Source organism: Zophobas morio, unplaced genomic scaffold (assembly GCF_036711695.1).
Source record: "Zophobas morio isolate AGI-343-1 ecotype UQ-CSIRO unplaced genomic scaffold, CSIRO_AGI_Zmor_V1 ptg000011l, whole genome shotgun sequence".
Classification (NCBI taxonomy): Eukaryota; Metazoa; Arthropoda; class Insecta; order Coleoptera; family Tenebrionidae; genus Zophobas; species Zophobas morio.
Genome location: NW_026972116.1, coordinates 14424091 through 14449654, shown reverse-complemented (window position 1 = coordinate 14449654; position 25564 = coordinate 14424091). Strand labels below are relative to the sequence as shown.

General features: G+C 33.9%; 1 protein-coding gene across 1 annotated transcript; it reads left to right on the top strand.

Moving 5' to 3' along the window:
• The first annotated feature begins 7832 nt into the window (after positions 1 to 7832).
• LOC135126512 (uncharacterized) lies at positions 7833 to 8841 on the top strand. The gene is made up of 2 exons (XM_064052533.1): positions 7833 to 7918; positions 7967 to 8841. Exons 1-2 carry the CDS (start codon positions 7868 to 7870, stop codon positions 8618 to 8620), a joined length of 705 nt encoding a protein of 234 aa, XP_063908603.1. The 5' UTR covers positions 7833 to 7867; the 3' UTR covers positions 8621 to 8841.
• The last annotated feature ends 16723 nt before the right edge of the window (positions 8842 to 25564 follow it).

Here is a 25564-nt window from a genome sequence, read left to right as displayed (position 1 = left end):
AAATCAATAACGAAAAAAATTCCCCGTGAAATCAACATGAAAATACGGTATTGTTCCCATTGCGAAAGTCATTGCTTTTGTTTTTGCTTCGCACTTAATTCCCGTCGCGAAATGACCAAGCTACCATTACGGAAACGAACCTTTTTAATTTTCAACGAGAGCGTTGTAGATCGCGGCAAAACCGCACCGACAAAAGAACGGGCATGTCGCGAATGCGGTAATCTGGGTGGCCATTAAAAAGTGTAAAACGGCCGTTTGGGCTGATTGTTACGACGTCGGCGGCATTTGCGCGTATTGAATCCTGCAGCCGTCATCAGCGGCGGAATGTCGTCGTCGTGCCGTTATCGCACCCATTACAATAGCCGTGAGAGGTAAATACCGCTGTAATGGGCACGTGGCTGGCCGACGATCGCCATGGGACGCACTGCTCCGTCGGGCCGCCGCCGCCACCGCCGCCGCCGCCGTCTCCCGCCCTACGCCCTACGCCCTACCTGGGCGCGCGCGGACGCGTTATTGGATGTTTTATCGCCAATCTCATTCCTCTTTTCGCCACATGCTTCTGCAGATAGGGTTAAGGAGATATAGCGACAGTAAATGAAAGTGGATGGAAGACGGCGCGAAGATGAAGGTCTGCCGCCTGATGCCACCCTCGAGGGCAATTCCCGGCCCGCCGGTTACGACTGTCCGATTGCTCGGTATTGCCGGCCAAAGGCATCACGCTCACTGATTGTTATTCCTTTTTTACTGGCTGAAGTCTAATCGAATGAGGACGCTAACTACATCGCCGGTATACAAGGCATCAGGTCCGTAGCGAAAATTTACCCCCAGACTTTCGGCCAAAGTCCTGAAAATCTCACCCTTTTTAAAAAGACTTTAATTAAACGGTATACACGTAGACGGATTTTGGTAGTTTTATCTTGTACTTAACAGTGCGTTTTATTGTTTCGTTTTTATCCCTGTAAAGTTCACAAAGGTCATTCAAAATACTTCACAAACGTCGTTAACGTTTTGCGATAAAGTAAAAATTTCCAAAACCGTAAAGGTCATAACATTTGTATTCACATATTTATGTGAGTACATGCATAATGTAACAACAATTACCCTTACAGCTTACAATACTGCTAAATTTCTACTTACAATTCCAGTTAGACTTGTTCCGTACGTACCTTTAACACACCTGTGTTTTATTTATGTAACATCACTGCTGTTAGTATCCTTATTATTACGGTATAAAATTAATGGAACGAATTATACCGACGTTAGACATGTTAGTTCGAAACTTCTCATCATAAATTTAAAAAAATCAAGAATCTTAGACAACCATCAAGATATTTCCAATAAACTTGCAGTAATATACTTAATAACAATATTTTGTTTCATTATAACGTGCGATCAAAAATAAAACACCTTGACAGGCAAATGTTTTTTGAACGTATGGCATAGCTGACATTGTACAATGTACATCTGTCAGTGTCAAACTCGTTCTGTCACTTCTATTATGGCTCTAATCTGTCACTACTCGATCTGTGAATCTAACCTCAAATTATTGTTACGACGATAGCTACGGCATACGTTCAGAAAACATTTGAACATCGAGAAGTAACTAGAGGTGTTTTATATTTGATCGCTCGATAGTTATCCAACGGTAGTTAGCGCATTGTTCGACGAACATCGAAAGTTGCTCATTTCTTGCGAGTCTAAAGTTCGGAAATCAAGACATACTTGTATGCTAGAACTCATATGATATGAGCGAGGAACGAATACGACGTGTAGTCCCTATACTACACGCTTCCTAGGACTATTAATAAGCGTCGGGGTCAACTAGACCAGAAATTGAATTTAAAAATTTACCCGATATAATATACATACTGAACACTTCTAAACAGTCGTAGGAAATAGAATACTAATGTAACTCCATAGTAAATTACTAATGCAGGTGATTTCGAAATGTGTACAATTAAACAAATTCGTCGACAGTTATTTCGACACAAGTTCCTTCGCCATGTCATCAACATTTTTGCAAAGACATCAGGGGCGGCTTGTCCTATGAGGCAGGTGAGGCAGTGCCTCACCAATGAATTTTACGCCTTATTAGGATTTTTATTATTTTATACGGACACATTTCGGCCAATAATTTGTGTCTTTTTTCTAAAATTTTAAAAATAAATATAGAAAATTATATTCTTATTTTTATCTCGGTAGGTATTCGTTGCTCCCTTAATTAAACAGCGCGCTTAAACACTCGGCACAACATGTATTTTTTGACGCGAATGAGGCCGACTCGAAGCTTGCCTCTACAGCATATATAGAAATCATGTCGTTAATAGGCAAGCAACCTGCAATACACTCATAAGCGGTATGAGTTGAAAAAAGACAAAATTGAGGCTAGCCTCATTTCCGTGCTTGCAAAAGAGATGGACAACTATAATATTTGCGCGCGTGGAACGTGCGATTACAATGCAGTCTGCATTCGCAGGAGTATTCAAAATTAGGCCGTTGATTGTTTTGCCACAAATCTGTGTGTGTATAAATTTATTCAAAATTTCGGTAACAGAATTTTGTCTTAAAAGTGCCTACGTTTGCGTGGGTCGCGTTGGTGCTTTGTGCTTGTCATAATTTGATTTCGGTAATCGTTATTTAAGATTACGAGTAAATCGGAATTTTTCTCTACTAACGTTAAATGACAATGGCAGTTCTGTTTTTTCTACTTTCACGTATGATGATAAATTGTATGTAGTTAAGGAATTAAAACCGCCGGTTCCTGATTTGAGTAAATCGTTAATTGACCCATAAAAAAAATTTAAAATAAATCCGTATTTATATTTTATATTTTTTTCATTTTGTTTTTTGTTATAAATCAAATTAGCTTTATTTTATGTTGTATTTGATCTTTTTCGATATGTTTTCTTTATAGTTTATTTTAATTTTGTTTTTTGTTAGAAGTTATATTAGTTTTTTCTGACCACGCTTCCCTTTCCTTTTGTCCTGTCATTCTCATCCTTTCCTTGCAAGACCTCCTTACACCTTCACGTTGGTTCTTTGTGGACAGTTAAATGAGTTTACAAATTTGTTTATTTGACTAAATAGAAAATATTTAAGTAATCTTGATTTATTTATATTTTAGAGCGTTTTGTGCTTTGCCTCATCAATTTTTCAAGTCATGAGCCGCCCCTGAAAGACATATATATCACTTTGGATAGGTGCAGTGTAATACTAATGATAACAGTATTGTACTCCCAAATTTTCGGAGAAACGGACTCAGCCGTTCCTGATTTCATCAATAAAATAAATTGGCTCTTTCATTAATTTTTCTGAGTCACCCTGTATAAGAAATTTAAAAACTTTTAACGCGACGATAAATCAAAAGTATAGATTTAACATATTTTGCACATTTTGGATAGGATTTAATCGGCAAACTTTTGAGATGACGTCATTAATTTTTTGGGAGAGGATAAATGAATAAATTTTGCTTAACGATTTACCATAATTACGATATCCTTAAAATATTTACAACATTTCAGAGCATTTGGTTTTGCATTTTCAAAGTTATATTACAAAATATTGTTATTCAGTTTTGAATTTTTTCCAAAAATTCTATTATAAATTTTGGCGATGACGTCATCCCATTGATAGTGGGGATAATTAGCCAAATTTTAATTCTCATTTAACCATCTACATGGTATTCTTAATATACATACGAAATTTGACAACAATCGGTTCAGTTTCGGAGATTACTTGTCTAATAAAAATGGATACAGACACCAGACAGACAGACAGACAGATAAACAGAATGAAACGGGAGACTACTTTTTTCGTAATCTAGAGGTCATGACACGTCGAGAAAATTTGAAAGTGGCAATTCGGCCGATGGACTCGATTCCTATACTTCCTTAGCTTACGCTCGGGAAGTAAAAAGGGCAATAGTTCACAATAAGATTTATTGCACTGTGTAAAGTTCATGTTCTTAAGTAATGTGACTCGTTCTTGAAATGTATGGCAATTAGTAACTTTTATGAAATAGAAATATATCTGTGTCTTTGTTGTGCTCCGTCTTTTCGACAGTAGCTATTTTTTGCTTTCAGTATGACGACCCTGTTACTGTCATTTGGCTGTCAGTTACCTTGCTGGTAACACGTCTTCCACGACTGTTTGCCAGTTACCGGTGAGACTTTCTCTTGGTATAGGGCTGGAGTTACTTTGGGACCGTAATAGATCTAGTGACTTTATTCTTAAGTGGTAGCAATGTCTAGAAAAAATATTTGAAATTAAATATAAATTGTTATATACGCCACTGATAGTATACCTTGATCCATACAGTGACTGGCACAGAAAGACTAGGATTAAGAACCAAAAAAGCGCGCACTGATAAGGAATGTGCCAAAAACCCAATAAGGGCGTATCAGTTGTTTGCCGTCGTGGATTTGGTTAACGTCTTTGACAATAGTGAATTTTTCCAATTCAGAGCGTGTCGACATGATAATGTTTTATTGTGTGGCTGATGGAAACGTTGGCTCACTAATTTACATCAGTGGTACAGCATCTCCGAAATCATGGTACTTTCAAACCTCAAACTCACGAGCGTCGCCGTGATCGGAACAAAAGAATACTGTAAGCTGAAGAACAAATTTTGGAACGCGTCGAAGAAGAGCCCGACATCAGCACCCAGCGCCTTGTAGCTGAAGTTGAGTTTCACAGTTTGTAGTGTATCGTACATTAAAAGAACAAGGCCTACATCCATACCACGTTCAAAAAGTGCAAGCTTTGGAGCTCGCTGATTTTTCACGTGGTGTAATTTACTGCGAATTGTTACAGCGATGTCGCGCACCCTGTATAAATTAAGCTTGCTAAGAATTTTTACCCAAGATCTCCACACTACAATGATTCGAATAAAAATGTAAAAGTGTTAATACAATGCAACAGTCAAAACATGGGTAGTGGAAGTTATAAGTTGTAAATGCCGAGAGAGGAATAAAAAACACGATCGAACACAGCTATATATATAACTATATCAATAGTATATCTGATTAGCCTTTTCCTAGGCTTTGTACCCAAAGTTTATTTTTGAAATTCCAATGCGACGCGACGTTGTCATGTTTTTCAAATTTTGTTGAAATGCTTTAGTAATTGAAGTGTTCAAAAAAAATCGTTGTAGGATTCTTTAAACTGTGTTATACTATATTGTGAAGAGTCAAACAAAGGTACGTGGTGTTCTGTTGTGGTATCAATTAAATCAAATTTTAATATACAGAGTGTTCAATTTTCAAATATCAATATCCCAGTCGTATTAATTCCTCCATTTGACTCAATTTTTTGTTCCATTTCTTTAATTTGACGATGTATCTCTTAAAAAAAGTAAAAAATCGCAGTAACTATAAATTTTAGGTAGGGAAAATACTTAAGAAAATAGAAAGAGAACAAAAATATTATATTAATATCCCATTTTATTTATCTCTGTACACTCTACAAATATTGTAGCAGACATTTTAAAACTAACCCTAATGCGATTTTTTTTGTGAACGTTTACATTGGTGAAAAATTTCGAGGACATTGGAAGAACGTTGCAACATCGCTAGGGTAGGTACTCCATTTGAAAAAAAAGTTTAAATCTGGAGACTGTGTGTAGTTGAAAATAACTGTAATGTATAGTCCTCAAAAGAACTTAAGACTTTTTTTTTATTTCTAAAATAATTAATGAGATACCGAGGAGCGCGTGCTTAGTGACTCACCCTGTATATTTGAAAATTTAAAGATATTAAAAAAGAGCATTTCTCCTTTGCCCTATTGGGAGAAACTGGTAGTAAGGGAAACGGCATCACGCAGGGTATAAATCAGGGTGTAATTAATAAATCATTTACTGGGATCCGAGAACATGACAACATAACCATCGACCTTGCGTTGAAATGTTTTGGTGTTGTAGTGAATTTGTACGAATCCAAATTAATATTTCTAAAATTAATTTTTCACAAAGGTCACATTTCGTCTTGTGACAAAAATCGGAGTATGTGTAGGAAAAGGAAGCTTTTCTTTGGACTGGCTTAGTTATCTCTTGTACTTTTTGTGATTCCTTTTTCACTCTCCGAGCGTAAGTTAAGGTGAATGGCTACTTTCATGTTTTCTCGACGTTTCATGACCCCTAAAGTAGGAAAAAATAGGTCTCTCGTTTTCAAGTCTTTGTCGTCTACGTGTCTGTGTCGATTTTTATTATACAGATAATAATCTTCAAAACTACTATTGACAAATTTTATGCGTGCTTTAAGAATCGTGCAGATGTGTGTCGATCTAACCAAATGCCAAAATTTGTTTAATCACCCCAACATTTGATGACGTCCCCTCATTATTACGTGTAGTAAATGTTATCTTAATTTTATAAAATAATTTACTCCTGTACTCGTAGTTTATGAATCCGCCTCGATTTTTATTACAATTGCTTTCCAATTTTTTTTTATATGTGGACGACTTGATTAAGTGGCGGATTGCCCATGTGGGTTAGAAATAGAATATAATTTTTATCAAATGTTTTTTTTACTTATAGGGATTATCATAAAATAAAACAAATTCTGCAAAAACATGTTTCATAATTTTTCAAAAAAAAACTGGAATTGTACGATTGCATTTAAAAGTTCTGTCCATATAAGTTCAGACCAATTTTTTGCAATAAAATATTATCCAGATAAGGTAATTTCTTTTTTACAATCAAAAGTGGAATTATTTACACCAACGTACCCATTGTTGTTCATTATTATTCATTATATTTCATTTACATTGTTTGTTGATGTAAGGTGACAAAATAAGGCGTCGAGGTCAGCTCTGAAAGGTGCAAATTAGGGGAGGGTAGGACAAGACAGGTTGTAAAGGTTTGATGTATAAAAAAAATCAAGAATTTCATAGACAGGGAAAAATACTTCTTGTTCCTTAACCTTTAGTAATCAATATGTAAAATTATTGACAGCATAGGAACATAAGGTAAGTCAATCTTCACATAATTGACGATTAAATAAAAAAAGTCGTTTTCCCCATATCTTCTCATAGGCGGGGTAAAATGAAGTACCCTATGGAACAAGATGGAGTATAGAAATAGAACTGTAAAATTTCACTTAATCAACATTAATTAATTAACAATCAATTAACTCTTACACTTGCAGATATTGATTACCTGCTCATCATCATCATCATCTACACCAGCACAGCCAAAATGTGTCAATTTTTGACATTTTACACAAATTATCCAATCTTCAATAGACTCTGGGTAGAGCCATGGCAGTAAAAACACTCGATAGTATCAGAATCATCGTTACATTCAGAAAATGTGTACGTATTGATTTTGTTCATTTTATTGATTTTGATGTTTCTTTCTTTGAATGAATTATCCCCTTTCTTTATGAGTCTTTCGGTTTTTTCTTTTCTTTCTCTTGTTTTGCATCTTCTTTTTTATTAATTTCTTCTTCTAATTTATTTTTGTGGGGAGATGAGTTACTACTGCAGCGTTTCTTCTTTTCTTGTCAATCTTCGACTTGTTCCAGTGGTATTTGGTTTGGGCTTATTAACTGAAGATGCGGTGAGATGGGACCAATTATGCCTCATTGACTATTTTTAGAAAACAAAACAAATAAAGTAATAAAAATGTAGTGTGAAAACGAATTTGAAAAGATGATAACCTTTAATCCTGCAACAATGTTCAGATACTTACATCGATGTCACTCTCCTTATTCAAGATATCATCGATTGCGTAAATAATAATGGGATAAACTTCATCTGTCTGTAATAAAACAGCAATAAATTTTAATATTCTTTATCAGATTTAATGATTATTTAACAAAAAAATAATAAAACAATCAGTTTTCTTAATCACCTCAGTAAAACAACCACAATGTTTGATAAAAGTTGCATCTTGGTGGTAATTAGCGTCGTGGCCATTCAGGTATGTACAATAATTGCTTTTGCTTTTACTCAATAAGTAACGTTTCAGGCGAGTGTGGTGCCTTTTGATTTGATTGATGATGCAAAGGAAGATCTTGAAGCTTTAAGACAAACTGTTCTAGGTGCTATTTTGGCCGCTGAAAACAATCTGGATGATTTTAGCCTAGATCTACAAAGTTTTGCCAGCAATACTGAAAGATCAGCAATAGTTACAGTTCAAAGCGAAAGAGAGGCAATTAACAACTCTTTGACAGTTCTTAAAAATTTAGCGCATAGTGCTGAAGCTGACATTTCCTACTGTCTTGACGGCCGCGAAAATTATCTGAGTAATCTACATATAACAATTCTCGCCGATTTAAACGACTGCGTCTTTGGCAAAATTGTACAGGGATCAATAGTTTTACGTGAAATCAAGTATCTGATTGATATTAATATTAATAGTGTTAATGCTCTGGAGTTTCAACTTGAGTTGTGTGAGGCTGCCGGTGACCCATGCATTACTGTTCTTATTCAAGAAATTGAACTAGCAACAGAGAGAGTTCCCCAACAAATTAAAGTGGAGGTTTTAAAAGCTGAAGAACTTTTCGGCGAGCTGAAGATCTCTGTTCAGGAATGTGCTGACTTGAAGATATCTCAGTATGTTACTACTGCAAATACTATATTGGACGATATAACCCAATGTGTTGATGCTATAATTGGATAATTGGATAATTGGATAATTGGATAAGTACCACAAATATCTTTTAAATACTTTTTCGACGCGACTGACACTTGACCTTCAGTTTCGTTTGTTGTTGACATTATCAAAATATTTAATTTTTGTGCAATTATGATGTTTGATTTATTATAAGACAATTATTGTGTTATTCGTAAAAATACTGTACGGCAATTGAGAATTAAAAATAGATATGTTTATAAAATAAAGTTTGTATTTTTATATGGGGCTGTAAAACATGATTATGACTTTTCAGTTAAAAGATTAAAAAGGATCTTATCGTGGCTAAAAAAAATTAAGCCGATTTATCGTAATTGAAATTGTCATACTCAAAATTTTTGTGTTTTTTTTTTTTGACAAAATGTGAACATATAATTATGCACAAAATTTCTTCTAAATATGCAGTTTTATGCATATACGTAATTTATCTCGGGCGACCCGGAAAGAAATTTACAGAATTGTCTATTTTTTCTAAAATATTCAAAGTGTTGATTGGGTTGAAAGTTGAAAACAAACTGATAATTTGCTCTAATAAATGACAATTCCTTCAGTAAAGAATCTTTTTTGAAAATTTGGACGAAATGTTTCCTTTACGGTTTACGGTTCGAATGTCGCAGATTCTTTTATTTTTATTTTATTACTGATACTATTTATTAGGAGTATAATTTTTTAACAGATCAAATTTCAAGGACAGTACACTTCAGTGTTTTAATATTAGTATTACACTGTCGGAATTGACAGACGTGTCCTTGCTGAAATAATGTTAATCGAAACATTCTCAAATGAGAAAATTTACTACAAAGAAAAATTATATATCAAAATTTAAAGGTTGTTAAAAATAAATAGCCAATCAGATTTACGAATGTAACTTGTTAGTATGGAAATTTGCAATTTAACACCCTTTAAATATATTAAGTTTTTACAGAATTGCACCTTTAGACACCAATTTTATCAACGTATTCATATTTTTCGAGTAATTTTTAATCCGTTTCCTGTCAGGGTCATTTCAGACAAAATATAAACAAGTGTGTTTCCGTAATACAATACGCTCGAATGCGAAGTGGCCGGGTATGGATAATTAAAGTACGATACATTAATGAATTCGGAAAAACAACCTCTACACAAATCTGAAAACCAAAAATATATGTTTTTACATGTATATTTTGCCTTTTTTCTTAATATACGTAGCCGTCTTTTCAAAAAATTAATTTTAATTTCGCCCAGAGAAATGAGGGTTTCGCAGTTAACCTCCGCCTTCTTGGCTTACGACAAATAAAAAAATCATCACAATTGAGATAGGGTGGGTGGGCGGGGCCTATATTTTGCCTTTTTTCTTAATATACGTAGTCGTTTTTTCACAACAAGAAACTTACAACATGTTTAAAATGGTAAATTCTTGTAGGCAAATATAGATCTTGCAATTAAGCTCCACCCCTCGATTTAACAAGGAATGAAAAATTCATCACAATTGGGAATTGATATCGGGGCGGGTATGGGTGGGGCCTAATCTTTGACTTTATTTTTTTTTAACAACACGATACTCAAAAACATGTTTATAATTTGTCGTAGAGAAATAAGGATTTTGCATCGCCCCCTTGACTCAAGATAAATATAAATTTTTGTAGTAATCAACTTAAATCTTCCAGTTTTCTTCTGCAACCCCTTTCAATACGGCAAAAGTTGAACATCAAAGTTACTATCGACGGACACTTGGCAAAGGAGTTTATAAATGACAATTTTCAGCTCTAAACGCAATGTCAGCGGAAACAGCAACTGCGACGGGAACTTCAACGTCAACAGCAAGTTTATAAATCCTACTTTACAGTTCTCGTAGTTTTATGTTTTCGGAAGTTTCATTTTTGATATTGGTCATAGTTTAAAAATTATTTGAAATTATTTCACTGTAGTATCGTTATGTGTACAGGGTGATCAACAATTGCTGTTTCAGTTGGTATCAACACATTTTGCTTAAAATTGGTAGAACTGTCACCCCACCTTACTTCTTGTTGTTAAAATTGACATGCTTGACAAGGAGTTTTAATTAATCCAAAATTTGTGTCTAATGTTAAAATGTCATAACCTAACTTTTTTGAGCGCTTACAGGTGGCATGCCAAGTATTTGGATCAGCTTAGGCAACAGTACAAAGAAAAATCACAAAATTGGTTAATTCTATTGTTAACTCAAACAGAATTTGTCGATCACGCTGTAGAAATCTTGTTTTTAGCCAACTTTTGATTGTTGATTATTTTTTCAAAGAAAACTTTGTTTTGGAATTAAAAATATGTGCCACAATGCACAATGTCCGAAGTGATATTGAAGATGTCTGAAATATCGCATAATTTAAAAAAGTCTTCTAATATGTCATGCAATTTAGTTCTAAAATAATGATATTAATTTTGGCATTGCAATTATTTGACAGTCTACTTGACAGTTATTTAATTGTCAAACGGAACAAGGAACGCATTAGTATTGCCAACATGATAATTTTAAAAATAAATTTCATGGCCAACTAGAGGATTCTTTTTTTTGATCATATGATGACACTTTTTTTTTATCTACTATATTTATTATATTTATTTTAATGTATAGAGGTTATCATAAATAAATATTCGAAAAATCATTTTTTTTTTTAATTTGCAAAGAAACGGAATTTGTATTGTACTTCAAAAATACTATTCAAAATATGCAATGGATCGTCAAAATACGGAAAATATGCAACATCAATCAATTTCAAATTCTGTTCTTTTAAATTCATCTGTTATTTTCACATCAAGATTGTACGAATAAGTGTGCAACAACTCGTCTGACGACTCGTTTTCTATTTTTGGGATTCTTACTCTAAAATAACGTCTTATCAAATTTATTTTTTAAAACACTAATTTGATTTGCTCTGCAGCACTGTCAGATTACCTAAAACGAGACGCACAAATGAAAAAGTTTTAACAATACTGAGACTTACTCAGACAAATGAACTCGTTTCAACGTATTACCACCACTCTAACACAACAGTGGTAGCTTCTGCTTGGACCATTAGACTCGCTATTTGCAATGTGTCATCCTGTCTGTCTGGTCAGAGCTATAGCGTCACCAGAAATCTTCGTACTCTTAAAAAAGTGAAAAAATCTTGAAAAAACTAAGCAAGCTCGTGTTTTCCTGCAGCTACGGACCTGTCCCAGCACTACCGGTATAACAGAGCGACCTCTTTTTACTGCCAGCGAAGTTAATTTGTTGTGTTGGTGTGTTTTTATCGCATTCCAGATGCCGCATATGGAAGTCGTCGCGGCCTCAGATCTGATCACCGGCCCCATTACCTCCAAACTGCCAATATACCGGCGCATTATACCAAAAGTCAATACATATATGAAAGGCGCGCTGCCACCGCAATAACCATTTACCACTATCTGTAATTCCCCCGGTACGTGTTCGCTGGTCGCCAGATGATGTTGGCTAGCCTGATTGCGCCGCGCTACGCCCGGGAATGAAAACAAATTGCTTCCCGCGGAAGGATATTGCCGGCCCTAAAAGTCGCTCGCTTCTTATTTGAGCCGGTCGGTATTACGTGTGTACTCAACGGCAAATTGTTATATTATGTTTGCGCTTCCTACACTGCAAGCGTCGCAAAATCTAGCACGGACGACGGACGCGCTCACACACGCACACACACGCCGGAAGACCGTCGTTTCCCTACGAGCCAACCCTACAGAGACGCGTCTAATTGCTCTTTGGCACACGGGGGATCGTTCGCGATCGGAAATTAACTTACACTTTTCCGCACAATCAAAATACAAATCCGTTGCCGGAATGCCCAAAGGTGGTTGGCGAATTACGTTAGCAGCGAACATGGAAGGTAAATAAGCTGCGAAAAAGCAAGAACGAAATCAGTTGTACAGGCTGGAGGCATGGAAAGTCAAGCAAAATATTTTCGACACCGAGAAACTTTGATAATTACGTAAAAATGCTGATACCGGTTTGAAATTGCTTTTTTAACAATTAATTTACAAAGTGCAGTTTCCACGGTCACGTTTAACAAGACAAAGTACAACTACCATGCGCCGGTTGCCTAAAATACCGTCAATTATTCTGTTCGTTGCTTAACAGAAAATAACAGTTTACGTAAATCTAAGTTAAAATCTTTAAAACGGTTTATAACATACTTCTACACTCTGATTTCGAAATGTATGCAATAAAAACAAATAGGGAATAGCTCACAATAAGATTTATTGCACTGTGTAAGTTTCACGCCCTTAAGTGGTAACAATGTTTAAAAAAAAATTATTTCAAATTAAATATAAATTGTTATACTGGTAGTGTTTCTTGACCTACCATAATCACTACAATAAATGGCACAGAACACAAAACACGATAAGGGACAGTCATGTATCAGTTGGTTGCCACCGTATAATCGGTTAACGTCTTGAATTTTTCCAATTCAGAGCGTGTCGACATGGTAATGCTTGATAGTGTGAGTGATAGAAACGCCCGGTTGGCCCGCGAATTTCTCGCTTTCCAAATCGCTCGATTCCATGTGGGGCAACTTTTACATCACTGGTACAACATCTCTGAGATCATGGTAGGTACCTTCAACAATCAAACTCACGATCGTGGCAGTCATAGAACCGAAAGAATACTGTAAGCTGAAGAACAAATTTTGGAACGCGTCGAAAAAAAGTTTCACGTCGTACCTTAAAAGAACAAGGCCTGTATCCACACCACGTTGAAGAAGTGCAAGCTTTGAAGCTCGCTCATTTACTACGTCGTCTAATTTACTGTGAATGGTTGTTACAGCAATGTCGTGAACGCCCTAACTTTTTAAACTGCATTTTGTTTACGGATGAAGCAGGAGTCACTCGCAATGCTATTTTCATCAGCCACAACACTGACATTTGGTCCAATGAAAATTCACACATTTGTCAGGAAGCACAATTTCAACGACAGTTCTCCATAAATGTGTGAGCCGGTATAGTAAATGACTGCTTAGTTGGACCTTATAATTTACCACATGACTAAACACGCCACAGAAGTTCGAGTTTTTAAACAATGTGTTGGTCGAGCAGCTAGCATGTGGTATTTGCAAATTGCTAGAGTCTCCCTAATTTCAGCAGATAATCACAAGTATTTTCAGAATTCACTTTTTTTTAGACTATAAAAAATTCTCTTATTGATAAATTCAGTTTCTCGGGTACATTAACGAATAATTGTTAATAACACTTGAACGTGTTCTCTGAGTTATTAATGTTCTTTTCTAAATTAATGAATTGTTGGTATGGCTACTTAGTTTGTTTTATTGTAATAATTCTACAGAAGCTAAATTATTCTGAAAAAATCAACTTGAGGAGTACAAGTGAAGTAAGTACATGTGAATTGGTAGACTCCCGCCTCTTTTTTTGAGTGTTCATTTGCCAAAATTAGTCTATCTTAGCAAGTGCAAGCGTCACCTACCTGCCCTTTACTTTCTTAGAAGGACGTCATTTGCTAAAATCAATCTCATCTTGACAGGTACTAGCCCCACCCAACCGTCCTTTATTTTCTTGAAGGACATGTCATTTGTCAAAATCAGTCTGTCTTAGCAAGTGCTGGCACCGCCCACCACGTTTTGCTAGGCCAGTAACTGAATAGTTAAATAACCATTTTCCTAATCCCTAGGTGGGTAAAAACGACCCAGTAGCTTGACCTCCGCGTTCACCCGACCTCAATCCGTGTGATTTTTGCCTGTGGGGTTGGATTCTGTTTACGGATCGGTGTTCAAGGGGGTTTTGCTGCATTCGGCTTTTAATCAGCCTGTATAATAAGCGTTTCTTTTTGGGTCTTACTCTTCGTCTTTGACCCCATGCTTTCACTTTTCGGAAGTACTTGTGTCACAGGTCTCTGTTAATTTCCTAGAAATGCCCCACCAGATCGACTGTTTATTTCCGATAAACTCCAAATCTGATCGTACTCCTAGTTCTTCCGTTACGTCTTTCTTGATTTTTCATTCTGATATCGTGTATTTGTAATACCTGTTACCCTCCGTAAGTAAGTATTTCACCTCAAGTGCCTGAATTTTCCCTTTTTTCCTATTATTGAGTTCATCTATGGGTTATATTTGGAAAGAATAAAGCCATAATAAATTCTCGACCTTATTTTTGGATAAAGTTATATACTTGTTGTAAGTAGCAAGATTTACAAAATCCCCACGTCATTTTAATTGGGTTATACTGACAATGGTATGGGAATAATCTAAGGACCTCATGACCACCTTCTCTCTCACATTTGTTTTTTAGAATAATTTTGATCAAAATTCAAAACTGTGATTAATTTTTTTTGCTAAAAGGTATGGGTGGTTTATCCGAGTAGACCGAATAATATGATGCATGGTCCATTACCACCATATATTTTCGGTGTTCAAAGCAGGTATAAAATCATTAACCACCCAATTATGAAAAGTGTTCCGTCCATCGTTTTGTGGCACTTCTGTCGTGATATTTCGTATATCGTAAAAAAGCCTAAATCACAACCGAATGGAACTATTTTGGTGAACACACGTTTCGTCGAGGTATGTACCTATATTTTCACTAGAATATAGAAATTTAAGAGATTTTCTTAACAAAGCAATGCTTTTTAGCTGCTACGACATATTTTTGTTGGTATAAGATGTTGCGACCCTTTACTTCCCTGTGTTTGCAATCCATACATTTAATCATTTTGAACAGTGTTGTTCTCCCCTGCTGAAAATCTAATTGTTTCCGTGCATCAGCTAAAAGTAAAATATTATTTTATATATTGTCAAATGGACCGTTGCATTTTTTTTTCTGAATACAAAATCAAATACAGGAGGTTGAACTCGATAAGTTTTCGTCTTAATTTTTATTATTATTAATGTAAACTGGCTAAGAGGTTAAACCACAGTTACAAGCCGACTGAATAATGCGGTTGATATAGTGAGATGGAAGCTTTAACCTTTTACAGCTAAAAAAAAATACTACAGATCCTAAAGGGATATAGCTTTGATTCATACAGTGCTCCTCTTTATGATGAATTATTTTTTAGCATGCGATGTATTGAGGAAAATTGTCATGTTTGTATTATTCGCTTTTTCAACTTCTAAAATGTGATATTTTCGGCAGCAAAATGATGGTACTTTAAGACGAAATTTAAATAAAAATTGGAGAGAACTGAGGCGGTTGTTCAAAAATTAGTGTAGAAATTTAATTGAAAAATAAATTCTCCTACTTGATAAAGACAGAATTTGAATTATTTCTAGTAATAAATCATTTGGTTAACCCCTCACTGGATATTCACCATCTAAGGTATAAACTAGATAGTTTGTAAGTGGATAATTGTACAACGTTTCTATATTCAAGACGAGATCTAAGTAACTAAAGACTTGTATGGTATGCTAAAGCTGTTGCTGTTCTGCAGATATTTACCGTTAGGTATCACAAACCTTTATGTTTTATAAGATGAAAATATGACATATTCGATGATGTTTTTGAATGACAGTTCAAATAACACCTACGTTTTCTTGATGTAAGTACCCCCAAGCAAGAAATCAAAAATAATATCCGAATATTTTCGAGAGAAAGATAAAATGTAACATTTAGCTCTGTTATTGTCAGAATATTTTTGGAACCAGTGTACAACAAGATTGATGCCTCTCTGCAATTGGATACAATCTTCTATGGAGTGATAAATTTTTAAGTCGTCGGTGTAGAACAAATATTTTCGATCAGCTATCAACTTCGATGTCAAATCTTTTATGAAAAGAACAAACAATAACGATCCCAAGACTTTGCCTTGGGGTACCCCCAATTTTTGTAAAAATTTTATCGATCTGTGTCTCTTGTACAGGGTGATTATCCTACTTATTATAGGAGACCTTTTTATTTATTATATTTTATTTATATTCCTTTAAGGGTAGAATAAATTAGCTTCTATTTTCTTTAAATTTTGCCATTATTAGTTGCTTGACGTTTTTATTGTCGTTATGACATAATGTGATTTTTATGTTGTTGCATTTACTATGACTGCTAATTTAAAAAGATTAATAGATTTATTAATTGATCAAAGTTGTTTATGACATCTATAATGTGTTGCCTACACGAAAGTATTCAGGCGTGAATAGATAAAATAATCACCCTGTACTGTACTGTGACCTATTTCTGAAACATGACTCAAAAAGTGTCGCTAAATAATAAGAAAATCAGAAGGTGTTCTTTTTTTTTGATGAGTCTAATACGTTCTATATTATCAAAGGCCTTAGTATAATCCAGGGCATTAACCAGTGTGTAATTATCTAATGATTCACATACCTAAATATTAAAGAATTTTCACATTTATTTTGCCATATTAAAATTCATGAAAGAGTTTCATGGTGAAAGTGACGCTGTAAATTTACCACCACCAAAAATGAACAAGTATTAAGACTTAAAACTTGCGACTAAACAATAAATCCTTAAAATGTGTGAAATTAAATAAAATTCGCTGCGACGGACGCTCAACGCATAATCACCAACATAATAAAAAAAAAATAAACAAAAAAAACTCATTGAAATTGGTTCATCCTTTTGGGAACTACGGTTCCACAGACAGATAAATGTTTCAAAATTATAACACCTCTCTTTTTGCTTGGGCGTTTAAAAGTGAACTTTCTTAGTTGAAATGCTTGTAGCTTCATTAAATCACGCCCCTGCATTCATCTACCGTTGAAAACCATATCATGAACTTTGTCAATGATTTCATGACGACAGTTTTTGGACCTCTAAAACATGGTGTGAAAAAAGTCTTTCATGAATTTCTTTGAAAGTTTTTCTCTTCAGAAAAAAGAACTGAATCACATTACGAATTGCTTTTTTTCTTTCACGCTGCAAGACAATGCGAACGACATTATTCATCAAACCACCCTCGTAAGAACTTTTTCGATTAGATCAGCTTTCAAACAAAAAAAAAACCGCACTGAAATCGGTTCGTCATCAAGCATGGCTAAGAACTATCCCGACTAAACTAGCTTCCAGACAAAAAAAAAATGCGTTGAAATCGGTTCATCCGTTTGGGAGCTACGGTGCTGCAGAGACAAAGACATCAAAGATATAACACCCCCTTTTTGGTGTCGGAGGTTAATAAAGATAAGGTTAGCAACTTTTCAGAAAATGTGTTAACTATTTATTTTCATGAATTATCTAAAATATTAAAATCTAGGAGTTTATAGACACATTATAACTCAGTTTCCACATTCTGTATTAGACATACGCAAAGTGGATTTAACTAAATATTTAAAGTACTGAATACTGCCAAACCAACAACCCAGTCAAAAAGTGGTCCACCATCATCAACAAAGACATCCACCCATGGTATTATAGTGTTACGAAATAAACCCATTCGCTACCCCGGTACGACGCTTATGGGTTTTCTAGTAAGTGCGGTGATGATGGGCGACTCATCGTCGGTGACGGAGACCGGGCTGCGCGCACTGAAGAAAAGCCTGGAAGCGGAAGTCGCGATGGGTATTCCAAAAAGAACGAGTTAGTCTCAACCAACAAGTGAAGTCCGGATAATTGTAGAAGTAGAGTCTAGTCAAATCCAGTCCAATCGGAATTATTCTGTACATAATAGCTGTGTAATTAGTCGTGTAAATTTGAGTTACTAACAAATAAATTGTTGGGTTTTACCCACGCAGATTTTAAATCACCGATCAACGTAACAATAATATTGTATTTAATAACTGTATCGTCCAGAATGTGATTAACTGATTATCTATCAAAATAAATCATCTTTCATGTTAACCGCTAAACTTTGATTTTTTTGACAATTTTATTTATATCACCAGTAGGCGGAAATTTATCTTACGGATGCAATTCCCCAGTTGAAGCAAGGTGTGTTTTACGGCGAGTAGCGGGGACGCTTTGATCTGGTCCACAAGGTCGTAGCCAGTGCGTCGCTAGGAGTGTTTACAGCTTGTTAAAAAACTACTTCTATATTACTATATTACTTCAAAAAACAATACTCGATGCCCTTTTTAATTTTTCAAACACACGACCACAGATTTGTGATCTTGAAATGTTATATTATGTTGATATAGTCCAAAAGAAAAATATATTTGTAATCAAACTATCGCCGCGACAGCACTGGATCTAGCGTATGAAACACAATTCCGCCCGTTGTATATCACACTACAACAAGATTTACTAGTTATAGTAGGGTTTCTTTAATATTTCTTTCGAATTTTAAATTGTAACTTAAGTAGGTAGTTATCTTTCATTAATGTGATTGGTCATAGAAAAAATAATATATGCATCTCTCATTTAATGTCGAATAAGACACTCACATTCGCCAAGGCTCGTGGTGTAGTTGTATAACTAAATGATTGTTGTAAAATAATACACTACCAAAGATGTGCATTTTAGTCGTTCCTGACACTTTCCATTTGTTAATAAATTTTCGGTTTGAAGCATTTTAGATGCTTTGTCATTTCTTTTTTTCTCACCTTCGTCTTTCACTTTAACTAAATAGTGGTACTGTTTTGTTTGTTCTATTTTTACTCCATCGATTTGAAGGTTTAGTTCTTGATTTTCATCATTTGTAATGACCATTAATTTCGTATTCTTCTCATTTATCCTCATTCCAAATATTTATATGTTTTCCCTTAAATATTTCTTACTTCAAACAGTAATGGAAATATCAAATAAAAAAAAAAACTCTCAATAAACAACGTGCGGTAAAACAGTAATTCGTTTTTACCTCCCGAGCGTAAGCAAAGGAAGTATTGTAATCGAGTCCGTCGGCCGACTTTCTATATATACTTTTGCATTTTCTCGACTTATCATGACCCCTAGAGGACGCAGAAATAGGTCTGCTGTTTCCGTCTGTCTGTCCGTCTGTCCGTCTGTCTGACCGTCTGTCTGCTGTCCCGGATTTTTATTAGGCAGATAATCTCCGAAAAGACTGGGCCGATTGTTGTAAAATGTTGTACTTATATTAGGTATGTCATGTACATGGTAAAACACTAACCAAAATTTGTCTAATCATCCCCACCACTAACGTGATGACGTCATTTCAAAATTGTACATAGTAAATGGGTTTTAAATTGTATCAAATAACATAGTATTACACATGTAGTTTATCACTCCGAATTGAGATTTTACCCGAAACGTCCAGATTTTTAGAAAAAAAAATTAAAATTAGAAACAACATTTTGACATTTAATTTGGAATTTGCAAAACCGAATGCTTTGAAATCTTGCAGATGGTTTACAGTTATGATAAGCATGATAAATTTTTAATCGAAATATATTTACTGACCCCCTCCGAAAAATTGATGACGCCAGCTCAAAAGTTTGCTGAATAAATCATATCTAAAATGTAGAAAATATGATGAGTCTGTACTTGTGATTTATCATTCCATTCATATTTTTTGGATTTGCACACAGGGTGACTCAAAAAAATTAATGAATCCGTGAATATATTTTATATATTTAATCAGGAACTACAAAACCGAATACCTTGAAATCCTGGAGATATCTTAAAGTTATCATAGGCATGGTAAGTTTTTGATCAAAATATATTTGCTCATCCCCCCCTAAAAAATTGATCACGCCATCCCAAAATTTTTCCGAAAAAATGCTATCTTAAATCTGCATTGTGCAAAATATGATGAGTCTGTAATTGTAATTTATCACTGCATAAATATTTTTTAGGTTTGCTTATACGAGGTGTGTGAAAAAAATTAATGACTGAGTCCATTTATTTTATTGATTAAATCAAGAATTGCAAAACTGAATACTTTGAAATGTTGACGTTTTGAAGTTATTGTAAGCATGCTGACTTTTTAATAAAAATGTATCTGATTATCAAGCCCAAAAAATTGATTACGGCTATACTTTTAATCATTGCATTCATATTTTTTAGATTTGCTTAAACAGGTGACTCAAAAAAATTAATGAATCAGTCAATTTGTTATTGATCAAATTAAAAACGAGCCATCCTGACATTACTTATATAGAAGTTACTAAAATTGACTGTAGTTGCAAGAACCTGAAATAATATTAAAATTAGGTCTTGAAAATTTCAGTCAAATTAAGTAAGTCTTCTGTGAACAATTCTTAAAAGCAATGGTATACATTTTGTTGAAATATTTTTAGTAGGAACTATCAGAATCAACAGCAGAATATTAAAGATTAAATTGATTTAGTAAAAATAATGTCACTTAAATTATTAATTTTTATTAAGGGCAATAAAATTTTAATGGATACAAAAACTACGTTCTGAGTATAGGATGCAACCATTTAAAGGAATTAAAAAATGTTATTTTTTTCATAAACAATGTTTTCTCTTTGTGTAAGAGACTCTTTTAGCATTCAAGGTTAGCGTCTTAACCTTGACGTCCTTGCCATATTTCGGGTCATGCAGAAACAGCTTCATACTCGCGTCAACGAAGCATAATTTTCAAAGTTTTTACAAAATATATGCAGCGTTTTTCGCATGTCTTTTTACGAAACTAATAAGAAGCAAAAATTTAATTTACCTTATGACCCGATCAATATTGTTAAAAAAAATTAGAAATTGTTAAGTGTAAGACAAGCATGCAAATAATGATGAAAGATCTGCTGCGGATAAGTAGATATATAAATAAACGTAAATGTTATGTTCGGATATAGTGATGGATTGGGCAAGTAGGCCAGGGAGTTTGGAAAGGCTCAACAGGATCCTGCACTCGACCAGCTGATTATCCTGCCACCTCTTCTTTGTTCCGTCGTTGATATGCACGATATAAGTTGATGGGATACGACGTAAATTTACGATTTTTGCCATCCGTTCTAAGAGAAAAGCTCCGTAAAATTATGAAACGAGCAAATGAAATTTTCGCCATTTAAATTTTAAAAGAGTGAAATATTTCCGGGGGGTTAAAATATTCCGCAAGTTGTAATTGTTAAATTTGCTGTAACGAAGTAAGGTATTCACCAGTTGACTTAGTGTCGGCGACCCTCCAACATGTACAAGAATTAAAGATGCGTTAAGTCCAATTTTCTTCATTAGACTCAATCTGCATTCCACCCTTCGCAATGCTCCGCTGCTCTCTTACTTCCAACAACTAGCATTTTTATGAGCCTTATAAATTTGTTTAATTGGTGTTTCATGCAAAGAGCACCGCTCCAAATTCATTTGATTGTCTTATAAATGACTGAACCGAACTCGTTCCGTCTTACTGACAATAAAATTCCTTTCGGCTAATTTCGCATGCTTGGAAATGGAATAATCAATGGGAGAAGGCATCTTTACTGCGCATTCTAAAAAAAGATTAAAGTAAGTTATTTACAGCATTCTGTTAACAGTTTACTTATAACGAAGATTTAATACGTTCGAATTTTTATATTAACGAAGCATGTATGAATCACTTCAGGATAATACCATTTTTCTAATAAGATTTTTCATGCAGATTTTGTTTTTACTTATTAACATAGAGTAGCTCACCTTCTAAAGTCCGTTCCGCTTTGACTTGGCAGTGTAGAAAATCTGTAAGTTGATACATAAATCTTACACAAATTATCATAAAGTTCTTATTACCGCGTTTTCCTTCATATTAAAATTTAATTTTTACATATGACAATTTTATTGTAACTCAAATTATTTCTTGAATTTTCATGATTTTAAAATGGTTTTTTAGGTTTTTATCACATCATATTTCAAAAACTATACAAAATTTTTGTCAAAAAAATCTTTGTCACTTGCACAAAAGGTGCACTCCTGAGTATATGTGATAGATAAAATTCATTAAAGGAAATAAACTTAATAATTGTAAAATTGATATAAACAGTCATCCCATGTTTATTATTTCTTCTTAAAATATGTTCTTATAATTTACTTTAAAAAACAATAATTCAAATTAAACTTTGTGAGCGTAAAATTTGACAGATGTGTAGTTAACCTCAAGCAAAAATTTATACGCACATTTTAATTTGATTAAAAAATTAAAAAGTGTGTCATAAATTAGAGCAGGCACGGCACCATAACAAATTTCCGTGATAAAAACCCCATGTAAAAACTAATGATTGATGTTGCAAACAATCCATTAATAACACACACTTGCAACCGAATATTTTTTCCTGTCATAACAGTTCCTCGCTCTTGACAGGTAGGGTTATAGGATAATTCCCCGTTCTTCCTATCCGAGGAGCTAAAAGCATATTTTCACACGCTGTTAACGTGGCAATATTGAAAAATTGATTTACAACGTTACCTACCTTTACGTGGAAGTTCGTTTCCATGCATATTTTACGCATTTTTGAAATTGGAATTGCAAAAAGGGGTTCCTGGAAGTGATTAACTGACACTTTTACAAGTGATAAATTTATCATTCATTCGTCGTGTCCAACGTATGGACCTTAGAGAGCTTTAAATAGATAATAATCACTAATCCTGTGTACCGTTGACCACAAGAAAGGGCATTGTAAGAGATCCGTCATCGTCAGCACCGGAACAGCGGTAGTCGATCCCTTTAAAGCGTGAAATCAAAAGTAATGTTTATATCCACTCCGAATAAGAACTTATCATTCAGTCTGATTAGAGCTGATGTATAAAAAGGAATAAATAATCCATATTTAGATGAAGCGGTCGTTAGGGAGTCCCGGAAGTGCCGTGTCTCGACTCTCAATGCGGGTAAACAGATCAAGAAAATTCTTGCACGAAATCCCTGCATTCAAAGAATAATTATGATTTATTCGCAGTTCGAAGAAATATTTCGTTCATAAATTCAATTATCGGGATTTTAAAATACTTCGAGTATTGTCAAAGAGAGTGGAAAATACGGGGGAGTAACGTCTTTCTAAGCGCACCAATGATTTATTTGGCAGGCAAATATATGGTTTTTATTTGTAAAATATTGAAGTATTTATGGTTTGAAACCAATTGTGTGAAATATTAGCTGCAAAACGTAAAACGTCTTCCATAAAAAATCATATTAGTTTTTTTTGTGTTTAGTAATCGTTTAATCTTACACATAGGTACCTATAGATTAAATTTAGTAATATTAATATTTACTTTGTTGTACTTCGAAAATTTTATGTGATTTAAAAAAAATAAGCAAACCCACCTATTAATGATAGTTTTTTTGATCCATAAAAAACGAAGAATAGATATTTAATTAAATTCGTAAGTCAAAAGTAATAACAACTGAGATCTTGAGTACGTTAGAATCTAAAAGAAATTAATTTGTGTATTAGTTAAAATTTGAATTTTCCACAATTTGTGCGCTGTATTTTTCCACGACATTTACTCCAGAGGTTAAATAAGAAAGAATTGGAAATAATTTCAACGATTTAATTTACCTAATATGCAATATTCGATATTATACTTAGTGTTTGAGTATTTCATAAATGAAACAGGACAATCGTTTAAAATGCGACTAATTTTATGTTGATTCCATATGTGTGCCATAGCACACCATAATCACATCAGTTTTGCACTGACATTTGATGATTCTATTTCCGACCGAGAAAAACTTTATTAAATAAATAATAACTTGACTTTTTTATCATTTACCGTGTTGCTCAAATTATTTGATTAACGTCTAACTGAAGTGTTGGTGGTAAATTTCAAAAAATGTAAATACACTTTTGTGGGTAAAATTTTTGCATAAAATTTGCGTTCTGTAACATATCAGGCAAACGGTCCCATTTTTTTTTGTTTTATTTTTAACAGCCGACGTGGTTGTTTGGACGTCAACATCTGTATTATGATTAACCACGATATGGATAAATATAAAATAATAAATTATGTTTCTCTTACGAATTTCTCAATTTCAGTCAGTTAAGATTTATTTAACCATTTTTATCTAATTAATTCTGATATATGCCGTTACTCAGTCTTTCCTAAGACAATTGAGAAAGTAGTTCATTGATATAGGTATTACGATTTTTTTTAAGATTCTATTTAAAGAAATGAAGTACAATAATATTACTGAAGTCTACACCATATCTCGTATTCTCAACATAATTACCTATAAAAATTTATTTTCTATGAACGAACTACTGAAGTTTTTTAACTTCTATACCAAAGCATGCTTTTATTTTAAGAATTTGTTTGTGTTCCGCAGTATTATTTTTTGGTTTTGGTAAAAAGTCACCAGTAAATGTATCTATACCTCATAAGAGGAATAATTACATTCTAAAATAAAAATTAGAATGTAAATAAACGCAAATCTTTTGAGTGATTTAATAAATAGTTAATACTTATAAAGAACGATCAAGGATAAATTTCCTCAAATTGGTCCTGAATAAACAAACTATGAAAGACTAAAACTCAAAATCTAGCGCCAAACTATGGAGAACAATTTTTGTTTATAATAGCATTAATAAAAAAAAAGCTTCAAAATTACACAACCAAAAAATATATCCACTATGATTCCCTGTTATAGATTTTAAGAAATAAGTAATTGAAAACTAAAAGTAACATATTTTTTGCAGCTTAGAAAATTCAGTTCACGCTTGGCATTGCTGGCTAAAGCAAAAATGAGTGACTAACCAAATAATCTCCTAGCCAACTTCATTATTACTGAAAATTTACATTTTATAACAAGTTCGAGTTTTCTCCCTGCGAACTCGGACCATTTGAGGGACAGTGATGTGCCTCCCTTTTACCCAAATCATAAATCTGCATAGACCTCTAGAATATTATTGTCTTAGTCCCGAACTGGTCGAACTAAAATAAATTTATAAGAATTACATTTTTAGGCCGAATAACTTTTTAACTGGATATACTTACTTACATATTTTGCAAATTGAACATTGTGTTCCTTCCTTCTTGCATCATTCATTACTGAAAGATTGTCTTTTTCATTTCGTTTTAACACCTCAGAACTCACTTTGTGGTTTTTAGTCAATTAAATATTTCCAGCAGTAAAAAACTTATGATACAAATAATTTCAGGCTTCATCGATGACATAAAATAAGTATAAAAAAAAAT